The sequence below is a fragment of the Dermacentor andersoni genome, chromosome 5 (genome assembly GCF_023375885.2).
Source record: "Dermacentor andersoni chromosome 5, qqDerAnde1_hic_scaffold, whole genome shotgun sequence".
Taxonomy (NCBI): domain Eukaryota; kingdom Metazoa; phylum Arthropoda; class Arachnida; order Ixodida; family Ixodidae; genus Dermacentor; species Dermacentor andersoni.
In genome coordinates, this window is record NC_092818.1 from 93,942,494 (window position 1) to 93,954,560 (window position 12,067).

General features: G+C 42.8%; 1 protein-coding gene across 1 annotated transcript in view; it reads right to left on the reverse strand.

The window, feature by feature from the left end:
- Positions 1-12,067, reverse strand: part of LOC126532015 (WD repeat-containing protein 7-like) — a 178,862-nt gene that overhangs the window by 137,272 nt on the left and 29,523 nt on the right. The window contains exons 11-14 of the mRNA XM_072288339.1: positions 10,981-11,140; positions 5,294-5,514; positions 3,674-3,869; positions 2,121-2,317 (exon numbers count right to left, since the gene is read on the reverse strand). Of these exons, the coding sequence (XP_072144440.1) occupies positions 2,121-2,317; positions 3,674-3,869; positions 5,294-5,514; positions 10,981-11,140 (774 nt within the window). The remainder of the gene's footprint in view (positions 1-2,120; positions 2,318-3,673; positions 3,870-5,293; positions 5,515-10,980; positions 11,141-12,067) is intronic.

Genomic DNA, 12,067 nt, shown 5'->3' on the forward strand with positions numbered 1-12,067 from the left:
CGTCAGCTGACTTTTTCATGTGGCGGAATCAGCTCACACTAGGCAGAGATAATTGAAGATTGTTGGGAAATGCCTTCGACCTGCCGTGGAAAAAACTAGGTTGACGATGATAGGGGCTGTGTACTCTTGATCGATCGCTTTCAGATATGCGTTCACTTCTGCGTGACTTGACATCTGGTGCAAGGTCTCATCAAAGTAAGCGATAGGCTTTCTGCACGCTAGCTTTAGCCAACAAGTATCCGCTGAAAGTGAGACCTCGAAAGGGATCAACTATAATATCGCCCCAGTTGACTTGCCATAATGCAAGATTTGTTGATTCATAGTTTCGGTTTATTTGCAGCTTGATTATTGGTCGCAGGGTGACATGGCCGTGCAAACTTAAGAGGAAGCTTTAGCTCGGGTGCTCCTATCTTAGTACATGTAAAAGGAGAATTCGTTTTTTTTTTCGGCAACCACTGCATCAAACTTGACGAGGTTTGTTGCATTTAAAAGAAAAACTTAAAATCTAGTGACTGTTGGTTTCACATTTTTGAGTTAGGTCGTCAGTTTTTTAATGAAAATTGGCAAAAATTTAAAATTTTCAAAAAACGACACTATCAAGTTTACAACTCTATAACTCAACAACGATAAATGATAATACAATTCTGTAAATTGCATCTAATAGTGCATCTAAAGCGGACAAAATTGCTATGTTACACATGAATATAAAAAATTTGGTAATATGGGAATACAGCTTTTGCAGAACCCTTGTAACCAACGTAACAAATTCACGTAAGATGTAAAATGACACATCGAATTTGTCCGCTTTGAATGATCTAATGGATGCCGTTTACAGAATCGCGATATCTGTTCTTGATGCAGAGCTCTGAATTTCTAAACTTCGTGCTTCTATTTTTTTCATACGGTTGAATATTTGAAAATCTTTCTAACAAAATTCAAGCCCTAAATCGAAATTCCGCTTCCAACAGTCACTAGATTTAACTTTCTTTCTCAAAGCAAGAAATTTCATTAAAATCGGTCCAGGGGTTATCTCAGAAAAACGTTTTTGCGTTTTACATGTATTTGAATAGGTAGTGTCGGAGTTTGGCCCGACCTAACGCTTCCTCTTAATTATCTCTCCCGGTGACCATCTCTGAGCAGCTAACAAATGATAAAAAGTACCACCCGGCGCAAGCAGCGCTTTTCTGTATAGAAAATTACTGGACAACATGTTATGGCTGGTTCTATCTGATTTTTTTGTGTTGTCGCAGAACCTTGTGTAATAAGATTGCTTGCGCAACGAGAATGTGGTGTGCGCTCTACAAGTTACACAAGCACCAGCGATTAGGCTGGAAGGTTCGATGAGTCATCTATATGCAGCTGACGCGTCTTGTCCACAGATCAGATTCTCTATGATCGCCGACGTTGCTCCCGGCTATTGTTGTGCTTGAGGGTTAATTACTTGTTTTACTGGCCAAAAGTTCACCCAACAAGGAATTGAATTCACGACTCACAGTCTTGAAACTGCGTTCTTCTTCACCGCCACTACAACGTAACAATATTAACATGTCACATGCTTCTATTCACGTTGAAAAGACCACCCGGCCTGCGAATTCTGTGAAAATATTATGGTACCTCATTCTCTGCATTGCAGTGTGCCTTTATTTTTCTTTTGGTATTGTCTGTTCAAATGAACCGAGTATTAGCATGGCACGTCAGTGCAGTTATTAAACTTCATTCGCTGTGTCCGCTCGAGCTAATGAAATCACCATCTTGCACACCTTATACCACCCGTGTTGATGGAAAGCGCCAATGACTGTGAGTATAGGCATGCCTGTATGCGGCAATTCAGGGCAGTCATAATTCTTGATGGTGCCTTGTCCTTGAACTACAGCTCTTATTGCCCACGTATGCCCCAAGCCTGTGAAGACGGATCACATTTGTATCGACAACTGAATAAGTACTCTAACGTTCCAACAAGCTGGGCCTGTCTTCGAAGTAATGAGACTGCTTAGCGCCATCCATGTGTGTGAGAAAGAGAGAGGGAATGCCCATATACACAACACAACAGTTGCTAACGAGTGAATGGTCTGCTACGTCTCCCTTTTCCCCACGTCACGTATGATTGAGGCGTTCCTGACCTGGTGTCCAGAAGCGCGGTGGTGCGAGGAGTGATGTTGATGGCGCACCCCACGCTGGCCGGCTTGCCGTACTGCAGACATATTACGATGACGCACCGCCGCATTCGTCATGCGTTCTCCGGGCTGGCCGGTGTAGTCGTCGCAGGCGCTCAGAACGTCCTCTGCCGTCAGACCCTGCACTACTCGGTCCAGGAGCCCTGCGCAACCAGACGCACACTCTGATTTTATCGTCGTCATTGTAGGCCAACTGATGTCCGCTGCAGGGGCGAAGGCCTCTCCTAGCAATCTCCAGTTTTACACTCATAAAAGAAGGAGAATGACGCAGCGCGCCCCTCTATCTTCGGGACCTGTCCGTGTATTTGCTCTCGGGAAGTAGGCCCTCCAAGTTTGCCAGACTTCGAGACATTACTTGCTTCACGGTAACATTTGCTGACACCCTCATTACAACCTGCCTCCGCCACTCTATTGTGCCCCGTCTGCAGAGCAAAGCTGTAAAACACGTGTTTCAACTCTAACACTTTGTACTTTGTACTTCTGTACTTTTTAATGTTTCAGCTGAGAATGCTTGACCAAAAGTATGTTCCGAGATGGAAAGCAATAGAAAATAGCTACTAAAGAGAAAAACAACTTGAGCTGTACTATATGTGCATTATGCATCCAAAATACAAAAAAGGCCACTCTTACTACTGTGACAGTAAGCTTTATAAACCAACAAAGATGCGAAAATAAACACACAAGTGGTTGACCCCAACTTGAAACTGCCACACCAGCTCACTCTGACGTCACGGTTTTGTCAACGTCTGCTCAAATCCAGGTAATATTTTATCGGCAGTAGACGATTTTGGCTCCTCTAAAATGCAGTGAAGTCGAGACTGCATTCTAAAGGAGCGAAGGACTGCTATTAAGAGAGTTTTAGGAACTTTTACTGTGCCACAACGTCCCAGCAGCTTCGACCAACGTGTTGTGTGATAGTTTAATGAACAACACATAGCAAACTTAAGTAAGTTATTTACCGCTGCCGTTGTAAAGAGGAGCAAAATTAATTTTATTGCTGAAATTCATTTTTCCAGACTGCCTCATTATTCATACGTTCCGTGAAGTTTTACCGCGTCACCAATGACCCAAACGCAAGCAAATAGATTTAAATCAATGATGTCACACTGACGTGTCACCGCTGAGGCCTCAGCACGAAATTAAACAAAACAGAGTCTGGCGTCTATTTTATTTTTTAGCAATCAATCTTTTACATCAGGCTATTAAATGTTAATTGGTTGAAAAGTCTAATGTAGTGTTTCCTTTTGGCGTCTCTTTAAGGCACAGTAATCTGTCAGCCCATTCGCAGAACAGTCCACTTCAATAAAGGACTACGTGCACAGCCAAGTGGCACACTCCGTCTATTTGCGTTATCTTCTGTTTCATCCTTCTTCAGGTGACAGCTCATTATGCCTACACATCATTTGGCTCACACTAAGACATTGTTATTTACTATTGTGCTCCTGTTTCTGGACTGCACCATGACGAATGTGCTTTTGTGCACGTTCCCGCACCCTTACCGGTCTCCATTTCCCAGATGTAGACCGAGCCGTCCGAGAGGCTGACCATCATGTAGTCTTGCGACGGTCGCCACTTGACCACACTGACAGGGAACTCGTGCCGAGAGGCCAACAAGATGGGCTTGCGTTGCTTGAGGTCCACCAGCGCCACAGAATGGTCACTGGCCACACTGCAAATGCTCTGGAGAATTCGTGGCTGTAAGAAGAACACGTTTACAGTGTGGAAATTTGTACGTCGCTGGCCATGAACTTACCAAAGCTGCCAGATTTCTTTTATGCATACAAGCACCTGGTTCGAGTCGTATCGCTTTACTTGTTTATATGATAATTAAACGTTGAAATACGATTAGGGGACGCACGGTTAAGAGCAGTGATGGCGTAAATGTAGAAACACTAGTAGAAACGATGAACAGGAGATTTGTTGGCAAACTTGTGCCCAGAAAACAAAGCGAGACTTACATGTGGTCAAACTCTCGATTTCTTCATTCAAATATATATATGAAAGGCAGAAGTGCTTTCCTTAGACAACCACCTAATTGATTCCCAATGAGAAAAAAACAATGTATGAACGCTTGGGAGCCATGTTTTAGTACAGAGCTTGAGAGTTTATAAAAAGTTCATACAACTGTAAAATGTAAAAAAAAGTAAACGAATAAGGTGATACATGAAATTCACGACTTCGTAACTGCACCAAACACTCATACCACAATCTTGCTAACTGTAGCTGTTGAAAAAATAAAATATATTAGTTTAAAAGTCCTGTGTAACTGTTACTTTGTATATTAATTTAAAGATTATGTGCAACTGTTACATTGGTTAAGCGACTTTTGCAAATGTCCTATTATTTAACTAGTCATACATTAGGAGCTGCGTTAATAGGTAAATCTATCTTGTACAGATTGTATGCACAAGTAGACAGTCTACATAATTGTGATATCATTCTTATTGGTTAGATTACATGCTTCGCGTTTCGAATATTAAGTTTCTAAATTCAGCTAAATTTTGCTTTAAGAATTTGGTTGCCTAATGAAACATTTACTCATAAGAATCAGTAAAATTCTACCTGGACACCACAGTGCACCAGACGTTTCGCGCACTCCATCGCAGCTGAGTTCCTGATACAGCGTGCCCAATTTTTGTTATACAGTCTATTGAACATAACATTCTAAAACAGAACATTGAACAGAACTCATCTGCGATGAATGGTCAAGTACGTGAATATAACTCTTTAGAGGAGAACATAAATTAAAACGGCACCAAATGAGGCTTTATTGTTTTATGTACGCTTTATACACGCTTTACACTTGATTATCAATTTATATGATCATGTGTATGAAATTGGTGATGAGTTGTTTATATGTTAGTTTTTTATTTAAAATACCTTACGGGCCCTATGGGGGCATTGTGTAAGGGGAATAAGGTCAACGTATAATCCAGTGACCCATAACCAATAAAACCAAGTTGGGAAGAAAAGTGCAACATATCTTTTGGCACATAGCGAGTCACCCAAGTTTGTCTTTGGCTGGATAGCTAGACAGCCGGAAAGAAAACTGGTCTGACAAATGCCAAGAATGCTGTTCCCATTAAACGAAAACGGAGCAGCTCGGAGGGGGTGCTTACGCTGCCGTCATTCGGTGGCACTAGAAGCTGCGTGACTTCACCCGCGTGGACACAGAATCGGTGCAGCAGGGTGCTCGCGTTCAGGTCCCACAGACAGACGGAGAAGTCCACGCCCCCTGAAACCAGGTGGGTGGACTCGTAGCGCGGGTGAACGTAGTTTGGATACAGCAGGCACGTCACGCGTCCAGCGTGGCCTCGCATCACTTGCAGCTGCGGTTGGTCTGTGGGCACAGGGAGCGTACAGAAAAAAAAAAAACTGAAACTGTGAGAACACAATTGGAAACATTTTTTTTGAAAGTCATAACACAAAAGCTTTCAAATTCCGTGCGCTCCTCCTCCACATTGTTTCTTTTTCAGAGAATATTGACTAAGCCTAATTCTGTGACAAGTGAAATAATTCACTGACCGTTGTTATACATACCGTAGAACCCTCTTCCTCCAGTACACCCTTCGCGTACGAGGTGATCGTCTTTATGTTTTACAGAATTTAAAAGGAAATAGCCTCTTCCAGATAACAATTCTAGTCCTTGCGCTGGATCACTAATTAACTTCCTACTTAATTAATTTACGGCGCATGTGGCAATTTACGAATTGTAGCTGGTGAGTTTGCAAAGCTTATCCACTTGGAATGAGCTTGAAGAATGACACCAGTTTGGAGATATGCGCCATCAAATTTGCCGTAAAAATACAGTGTTGTTCCCCTTACTTTAACAAATCGGGCGTTTATGCATTGAAGCACAAAAGTAACTGGAATGCCCATGTATATTGTCCCACACTTTGGAGTGCATATCGACACGGGCCTAATCCTGGCAATTCATTTAAAGCGGATGCCTCATGCAGGCTCACCGGCTATCATTTGTAAATTGCAATATCGGCCCTAAAGTAATTAATTATAAAGTTAATTATGACATATTTTATTAATTAGATGAATATGTGTTTCGATTTGTCGTACTGGTAATGTCCGCTTCATCGAATAATAAAGCTCAAGGACAAAAATTATGCTACCTGCCACTGGCGGTTCTTAAAAGTTTCGTAGAACCTAGAAATGATACCGCCGGATATGAATTTATAATTTTCGCAAATTTGCAAAATGCACAAAATGTCGCGAACTCTAAGGGCACGTGAAATTTTTCCCCAGATGCAATGTGAACACTACGCCAAAAACAACATAATAATTTTGCAGCTAGTTCTGCTGGACGTACCGTAGGGAGCGAACTCAAGGTCAGCATAGACTGAGAGAACACAGACAGATTCGTGTCGATTCTATTGGTCTGTGTTGTCTGTGCATTGGTTTTCCACGATTCCGCCACCAAAGCTGGCTCGCGAGGTTTCCACCTCACGAGGTCAACCTCAACCTCACAAATTGAGGCGAGGTTGAGGTGAGCTTGGCTACTGATAGAAATTCTGCGAGTACCTCAATTTCATTCGAGAGCTTGAGGTTGAGCGAGGTCGGATGCTTGGTGCGGTCGTGTTTTGAGGTCGATATTTTTTCTGGAGCTGCCTACGTCTATATCTACTCATCCTGAACGAATGAGTCCGTGGTAGCGGTTCGAACTTCTCCTAGTGGAATTTTTTTTAAATCTTTAAGGTAAATCTACATGTAGGTATTAAGTAGTCGCTGCGATGCATTACTACTATGTTCTAGCAGCAATCTAGCAGAGTGTGGCATTAGCTGTACAATGTATAAGAGAGAGATCAGCAGTGTTAAATGATCAGGCATGATGCAAGCTCACCGTGCTAAGAAAACTAACATAGCGTAATAAGACTGCTTGGTTCAAGGTTTCACGTTAACCTGATATTCTTTTACGTACAATATTAACAGTTTTTTGTATAAGTGACGTTTTAGGAGAGTATTATCAATTAGCAGGCAATTAGGTGCTTTCAATGACAGAAAATTGAACGAGCCACCAGCGAAGCGCCTCCGTTTACACATAAGTGTGTACCACCGAACGCTCGTTGACAACTCTTGGACGGTTGTCAAATGCCTGAAACCATAGCAGAAGTGTGGGCATAAAATAGTGACAATGCTACGTGACAAAGTTACAAAGTAGAAAAAAATATAGGTAGTGTTGCGCGACGGTGCTTGCTGACATGTCCCAGAAAATTAAATTTGATTAATTCCGTTATTCTTTAGCCATAACAGCCACACGCCACGAAGGACTCCGCTCAGCCCTTGTACATTTGTTAGTTTGGCGTCCGTCTGAGAAGCAAGGAATACAATGAACACCCGGCTTTTGATGCAAAGTTCTACCGTTCCATCTTACTTAGGTTAGGCGCACAGTTCATGGGCGAGGTTTGTCCACGAACGCAAATAGGCGCTTTCGTCTAACGAAAAGAGGAGATAATGTCGGTCAAATGCTTCCTGTCTTGCCTTAAATATATATTGGTTTCTTGTGCGTTTTGTAGGGAGAGATATTATTGAAGGTGGGGATGTTATACGAAAGAAAGAAATGCAGTTTGCTACCCTGCACTAGGGAAGGAGTAAGGGGAGACAGAAAGATGAAGTACACGCAGGGAGGGATTAAAACAGATATAACAAGATTACACATTTAGGAAAAAATATTTAAAAACAAGATTGAAAAGGGAACGAAGGCATTACTGTAGTTTCTCTGGTCAAGCGGCCTAGTTAGATGGCTTTAACATTCCCCGTTCTTCTATGTGCTCACGTGCTTTCTTTCCTTTTCGTTTTTGTTTATTTTGCAAGTATGTCGTCTACGTCAGAGTTTTCTCCTGTCCTGACACGATGACAAGACGTGTTGCACACGTCTTGTCATCTGCGCTGTTTCGCCATAATGCAATACTTATTTTGAAAGTAAAATAACGAAAGTTAGAAGAGAATTTTGAGCTAGACGAAATAACTAACTAAAGCCCTCTGGACAGCCCGCCAAGGTGACACACATACGCAACGAGGCTGCCTTAACATGCTTTTCTCCTGTGCGTGTTTTTTTTATGAATAAACTATTTCTGTTCTTACATTGACAAAGTGACATTTTGCGACTGGTTTCGCGTTTTGGACACGTGAATTCAACAAAAATAGTTCTACCACACGAGGCAAAATTGACGTTGAATTCTTATGCTGAAAGGTGATCATGAGATTCTTTGCATCAAAACATTGCGACGCATGCTTGATGATTGCGAAATATAATAAAGTATGGTGCGACTATCCTTCGAGAGCAACCGCTGGCAGTGAAAATGTGATTTTTCTCGTCGATGATAATTTTGATGATGTAGAACCGAATGAGCGGAATTATAGGTGAAAAATAAAATTTTCGCAAGGACGGCGGCTTCCGTCGTCGTGCAATCTTTTGATCGAGCCTTAAGATCGTACTTCGGTTTCGAAGCTGCGTTGAACCTAGTTTATTTATTTGACGTTCTGCGATTGAGTCAGGAGACAGACGGTGTCCCGGACCACGACGGCTATTCAGGAGTCACGCAATATTTAACGTTTGTTTCTCTCAAAAGAATCAAATTTATAAAATGTCTCGAAGGAAAGCGGATAATATAGTTTGAGAGCGCCATGCTATGTGAACGCACAGCGGGAGCAAGCATTTCTTACTTTCTCTTTCTCTCGAGCGGCAACAAAAGATTCAGCCATTCCAGTCGGAGCATATTACACGATAAGCGATTCCCCCAGCTAACGTCACCGTAACGCATGTACCAGAGGCATTAGAACATGCTTACGTATGTTTATGCTCGGGTAACGTATAGTCAACGTTAATTACCCTACCATGAACTCAAAAAATAATGTTGAGTTTCAGGACGCGACCTCAATCTCACTGGTGAGGTTGAGGGGAGGTTTAGGTGAGGTCGCTGGCGGCCGATGAAAGTTGAGGTGAGGTCTCCTAGGTGAATCTCAACCTCATCCAATAAGGTTGCGCGAGGTCGTTCAACCTTTTTGAAGGCTGAGGAGAGGTCAATCATTCTGAGGTCATTTGTCCAACTTTGGCAGCCACACCGATTGCCCTACTTGCTGCCATTATTCCGGCTGTGCCCCTTTAAACGTGGTGCACTCACTATACTAGGATGTGCAAGCTTGCACTATGCCCGTCCTCGCAAAATGCTGTACTGGAAATCTCTAGCCTTGCAGAGAGGGAGTACCGTACTTTGATGAGCCAGGCGCCGTGCAATGGCTTCATCAATGAGGCCGTCAGAAGCACTTTGTCATCTTTACCTGCCTCTGCTGAGTGCCGTTGCTTGAATTTGGTCTTAGTTTCTGACTTGAACGTGCTGCTAATGTACGCGTCGAGGAGCTGCAGATGACTTGTACACATAACAGCTATGAACACACAAAGAATGTTGTCTGTTTCTCGAGAACAGTGTCCGCTTCATGGGTCGCGAAAAGGTCTCACATGTAAAAGGCCTAGCCATCAGAGGCATCAGAGGCATCAGAGCCACCTGTATGTTTCGCGTTGGCGTTTCACATGAAGGATGATCCTGTTAGAGAAAGATTGCAAGCAAAACTCTGCATTCGCTGACTTTAACCACTTGCGCAAACTCATTTGAACGGCTGGCTTGAATCACATGTACGAACGTGCCCATGTACAAAGAACCAGTGGCTAAAAAAGCAACCCTTACAAGCGCTGTGCAAATATACAGCCCCATATATTTGCAGAAAAAAATAAAACTGAATAATTTGTTCTGCTTTCTTGGGTCATCTTTCTTGATTGATAAGGTAAAAGGTATGTTTTACGATTGACTATTGAATGGTCAGAATTACTGACTCGAACCTGAAGGGGCTATAGCTTTAGCTGTAGACATCTACTTGAGAGAACAGCATTAAACTGAACAGCTGTCTGCAGAAGTCAGGCTAATTCTCATGCTAGTGCAGTTTCCACATGATAGGACACCACCCTTATGCCAGTTCACAGGTGGTGGTACCCAAACAGCATGCGATGATAACCCCTCACTCTTGAACTTGAAGTTCATTAAGAAGGACATAGCTTTACACTTTTTTTTTCCTGAGAACTCTTACTCTCACTAATGTGGTACAAAACAGTGCCACATGAGTCCATCAGAAAAGTATTGCACTAAGAGAAACTTCTCTTTCACACTCATTGCGTGCAGTAAGGCACAACTATATTTTCCAAGCGAAAAAGTAAAAAGTAAGAAGAGCACTACAATAAAGTGGTGGGTGTCAGAAAATCAGGGAACATGTCACACCAATTCAATTACATGCATGTTATCCTCCGCTAGAACAGTAGTAAATAAGTGACGCACACACTGATAGACAGGAACAGCGTGCGACTTAGAATTTAAACTTTTATCTTGAAAAGTAACCTATTTGTGTTCAACAATACAAACAACCTACAGAAACAAGACAATGCAAAGTAGCAGCGCATGCTATCCTCTAGAGTCGAGACAAGCGAATTTGTTTTCGCTCAGCGACAGAGTGCTGGCAATGCAAAATCAAACTGAATTATCTATATTTTGTAGGATTGCATGACTGGTGATATTGCTTTCTCATGTTTCTGTGGGCTATGAGTATTGTTGAATAAACGTACAAATGTCCCTTTTCCAAAGTTTTGATACCAAACCATCTATAGGCAAAAAAATCTGCTCGCGTTTCTTTCTAGTTTGAGCATGTGCCCCGTCTTCTGCTATTTTTTGTGCGCCTTGGAAAAATAGCCTTGTACGAGCGCTATTTTCCTACAGCAAAGAGGTGAATTTGCCCCGTCCCTCCCTCTTACCGTCATGGTGTTGCTTCCCGTAAAGGAGCTGTAGCATGACGGCTTGTGTGGCCGACATGACAACGATGCTGCCGTCTTCCCTGCCAACCACCAGGCGTCCTTGCAGGGGCAGGTAGACGCTAGCCGTAAGTTTCAGCTCGTCGTTTTCTTCAGGCAGATCCTGGAACAGACAAGTGGTGTAACGTGAGAAAAGAAACATGACGAGGACATCTTCAGATCTGCCTCAAGTTTCTTTAACCATTTGAGCGTCATCGCCGTACATGTACGGTGGCGGAAACAAGTCTTAAGTTCTAAGAGGCACGTGCACGTCAGCGACTGGACATTTGACAGACTGCATCATTGCAGAATGAAGCGCAGCCTGGCCTCTTCCTGGAGACGCTGTTACCTCCAATGAGTTCTAAACAACTTTTATAGTGCTGAAGAGAATAGAAAAATTGGGCTAGTTGGTATTTGTTCATGGCTAATAAGTACATCGCATTGAAAACGAAGACGTAGACACAACACAAGCTCTGGCTGTCAACTGGAAAAGTTATTGATGAAACGAGTTAATACGGCTCTTCAACACTTCAACTGCACATGAACCTGCAAGGCACTGAACGACCATGTCAAGAAATCGTGGTGAGATCAGTTAGTACATAAAAAGTAAGCGACAAAGTAAAGTAGTTACAAGAGACTTAAAAGTAGTGCACTGTTCGGCTGGCACCGATTTGCGTAATCTAAAACGGAAACTTCTTTTTCTTGGTTGGCTATTGAAGGCTGACCAACACAACCAATCGCCTTCAATGCGCTGTTGGTATTAGGCAATTTACAACGATTTTGCCTCTCGGCTTTGTGCTATGGTTGCTGCCACCATGATGACCTAGGAGTATCCCTGCTTCGCCTTGTTTTCGGCTGTGTGCTCACGCCTGTACTTGTGCACATTAGACTCGCTATTCCGCTGGCCTTTCAAGTTGTGGGCATCGCGAGAACTGATTTCGCGTTTCTTCTCTCAAAGTGTTACTGCGAGATCCTTACCTGCATGACTATCCCGTAAGATCAAATGTAGGCGCATGTAAAGCTGGTAATACCGTTGCATATGCCGCGATTC